The sequence below is a fragment of the Euphorbia lathyris genome, chromosome 3 (genome assembly GCF_963576675.1).
Source record: "Euphorbia lathyris chromosome 3, ddEupLath1.1, whole genome shotgun sequence".
In the NCBI taxonomy this organism is placed as follows: Eukaryota; Viridiplantae; Streptophyta; class Magnoliopsida; order Malpighiales; family Euphorbiaceae; genus Euphorbia; species Euphorbia lathyris.
The window spans coordinates 88,449,166-88,452,302 of NC_088912.1; the positions used below are offsets into that span (position 1 = coordinate 88,449,166).

Consider the following 3,137-nt stretch of genomic DNA (forward strand, 5'->3'; position numbering starts at 1 on the left):
ATATATTTTTTTTGAAAAGTATAATATTCAAATATAGATTCTTATTGTTTTTCTAAACATCTTTTTAGAAGTATAAATATATAAAAGCACCTTAAGTATATTGCTAAGAAAACTTTTTTTTAGATACATTTTTATTTTTAAAAATGATTTTTAGCATATTAAAATATTATTATTTTTTTGAGAAATTAAAATATTATTATTAGTATTTGTTTTAAAGTGCTATTTTAAATTATTTTAATTTTTTAGATTAATAATTTAGTAATTGTTTTATTTATAGCAAAATAAATAGGAATTAATTAATATGAGTAGTTTTTGCAAACAAAACGTAGGTCCGGTGGTTCAGCAGATTTACAGTCCGCAGCAGCTGCCACACTGTTCTTACCAGGAGAGGGGTAGTTTAGTCATTACGGTGCACCGGAAACTGGGAGGCAGCGACCTAAAGTTTTTCCCGTGAATTCCTCTTTATCACTATGGTGTTTTCCGTCAATTCATATTTTCAGATTAAGCTAACTCTCTCCAACTTTCTAGCCGGCAGTAATCTTCTTCACGCCGGTGACGGAAATCTCAACGCAGTCCCAATCAGATCTCTCCACCTCCTACCCTTCTCTCCACGTGTCCACTTCCCTTCCCCTCTTCCGTACCCGCACCTTCTCCTTCTCCGTCATTCCGTCAACGTTTCTTGTATTTATATATCACTCTCTTTTATCGTCTTTATTCTCCGTTCCTGTTTCTCTCTTTCCCTTTTTGTTGTTTATTAATCTTCAGATCTCAGCCGTTGATTACTGTTTAAGCTGAATAATGGACGATGATGAGGAGATCCAGTCACACGCATCGGCGGCTACCGGATCTCCTTCGCCGTCTCCACCGAACGGGAGAATTACGGTGACTGTTGCCGCTGTACCACCGTCTAGTCAACAGATGCCGCCTCAACAGCAACAGAATAATAACAATGCCTTAGCCCTAGTACCGATCCACCAAACGAAGAGCAACGGCGGCGGCCGGGAGGATTGCTGGAGCGAGGCAGCTACGTCGGTGCTTATAGACGCGTGGGGGGAGAGATATTTGGAGCTGAGCAGAGGAAATCTGAAGCAGAAACACTGGAAGGAAGTTGCTGATATTGTGAGTAGCAGAGAGGATTATTCTAAAGCCGCGAAGACTGATATTCAGTGTAAAAATCGGATCGATACGGTGAAGAAGAAGTATAAATTGGAGAAAGCGAAGATGGCCGCCGGTGGAGGACCGAGTAAGTGGCCGTTTTTTCAACGGTTAGATCACTTAATCGGTCCAACGGCCAAGATCCCCGTTACCGCCGCCGCAGCTGCTTCTTCTGTGGCTACCAAAGTTCCTGTAGGTATTCCAGTTGGAATTCGCGGCGGTAGTATTTCGAATTCGTATCAATTTCATCAAGGTAAGTCGCAATCGAAAAGTAACCAGGTAATGAAGAATCAAAATTCTAAACCAAATCCCCGAAAACAGGGACAGGTTGAGACGGAATCATCTTCAGAGGACGAGGATAATTTCCTGGAATCGGAGGAGGATGATGATATACCACCTCCGGAGAAGAAGCCAAGGATTGTGGTGCAGAGAGGTGTGAATTCCACGAAACCAGTGAAGGAAAAGAAAAATTGGGGGAATTCAATTAGGATGTTAACACAAGCAATACTCAAATTCGGCGAAGCATATGAACAAGCAGAGAGCGCCAAGCTGCAACAAGTGGTTGAGATGGAGAAAACCAGGATGAAATTCGCTAAGGAGCTTGAATTGCAGAGGATGCAATTTTTCATGAAGACTCAGATGGAAATTTCGCAGTTGAAGCGTGTTAGAAGAGGAGGTAATGGGAGTAGTAATAATCATCATCATCATCATCATCACAGTGGTAACAATATTAGTATTCCTAAAAATAACAATAGTGATAGTGATAACTAAGGATTAGATATGTTGTGGATTATATAGTTGAATTTAGACTTCACATTTAGATTATTATGGAGTTCATGTTCAGCAGGTTTCTGTTATTAGGCAAAAACATAGAAACCTGATTGATTATATGCAAAAAAAAACTTCAACTTGGAACCTGTAATTTGTAGTGTTTGGGGTAATTGGGTGTATTCTTAATTTATGATAGCATTTGACTGTGTTTAACTTTGTGTCTATGATACAGAACAGTGATTGATTACATTACAGTTTTCTTGTAGCATGTGTCAGCTTAATCTATTGCAGCTTTTCCAAAAATGTTGGGGTTCATTATTGGTATTATTATCATATCATGTTCTTTAAGTTATGGCTTGTTCTATCATGTCTGAAATAGGTTTCAGTAAACTGTTTTTTCAAAACCAATTAAGGCAGGTTAGCGTGAGCGTTGAATGCTTCTAGTCGTTTATAGTCTCGGGTTCCATTTTCAGTATATGCTGTCGTAATTAATTCCTTGAATCAGTATAACACATTACGACATGAAGCAACGGGGTCTCGCTGCCCGGTCAGCAAGTCGGGGGTCCAGGAGGGCGATGTGCCCCCGGCCTGACAGTATATCTTGTTTCCTATTTAGAGTAGTATTGTGTTTCGGTTTCTACTTGGATTCGGAATCGTGGGGACATTATGGGTTCATGGGTTCCTAGTCGGATTAGGTCGTGGGTTTCAAGTCGGATTAGGTTAGATTGGGTATTATAAATACTCCATTATGTAAACCTAATTCGAAATCTGTTTTTCCGCCTCCTAATAATACTATTCTCTTTCTGCTCGTGGACTAGCCAACACAACGTTGGTGAACCATGTAAATCTGTGTTTTTCGACTACTTGTTAATTTATCTTTGATTAATTCCGCACAACATATGCTTCTAGTTGTTTATGTAGTCTCGGGTTCGATCTTTAGTATATGCGGAAAATCTTAACTGGCATACTTTAAAGGATGCTCATTGATAGATACTATCATGTTTAATAATAACTTAAGAGCCTTTTGAGATCATTTAGTGTCCTTTTTTTTATTGTTGTTAGTGTAGTTCTAAATCGTTATAAGGAGTTGTTTTTCAATTTGTTTTTTTTTTATTTAATATCGTTGTTAGTTAAGTTCTAAATCGTTATAAGGATCTGTTTTTCAATTCTTACAAAGTAAGTTCATCCAATGGTAGAAAAAACAATGTAAA

General features: G+C 38.4%; 1 protein-coding gene across 1 annotated transcript; it reads left to right on the forward strand.

Moving 5' to 3' along the window:
- Window positions 1–319: 319 nt before the first annotated feature.
- On the forward strand, window positions 320–2,191 carry LOC136223305 (trihelix transcription factor ASIL2-like). Its single transcript, XM_066011239.1, has one exon. The coding sequence runs from the start codon at window positions 799–801 to the stop codon at window positions 1,924–1,926; it is 1,128 nt and encodes a 375-aa protein (XP_065867311.1). The 5' UTR covers window positions 320–798; the 3' UTR covers window positions 1,927–2,191.
- Window positions 2,192–3,137: the final 946 nt, after the last annotated feature.

What these genes read in the sequence shown, in the direction of transcription:
- LOC136223305 (XM_066011239.1), top strand. Translation starts at nt 799, where the DNA reads ATGGACGATGATGAGGAGATCCAGTCACACGCATCGGCGGCTACCGGA.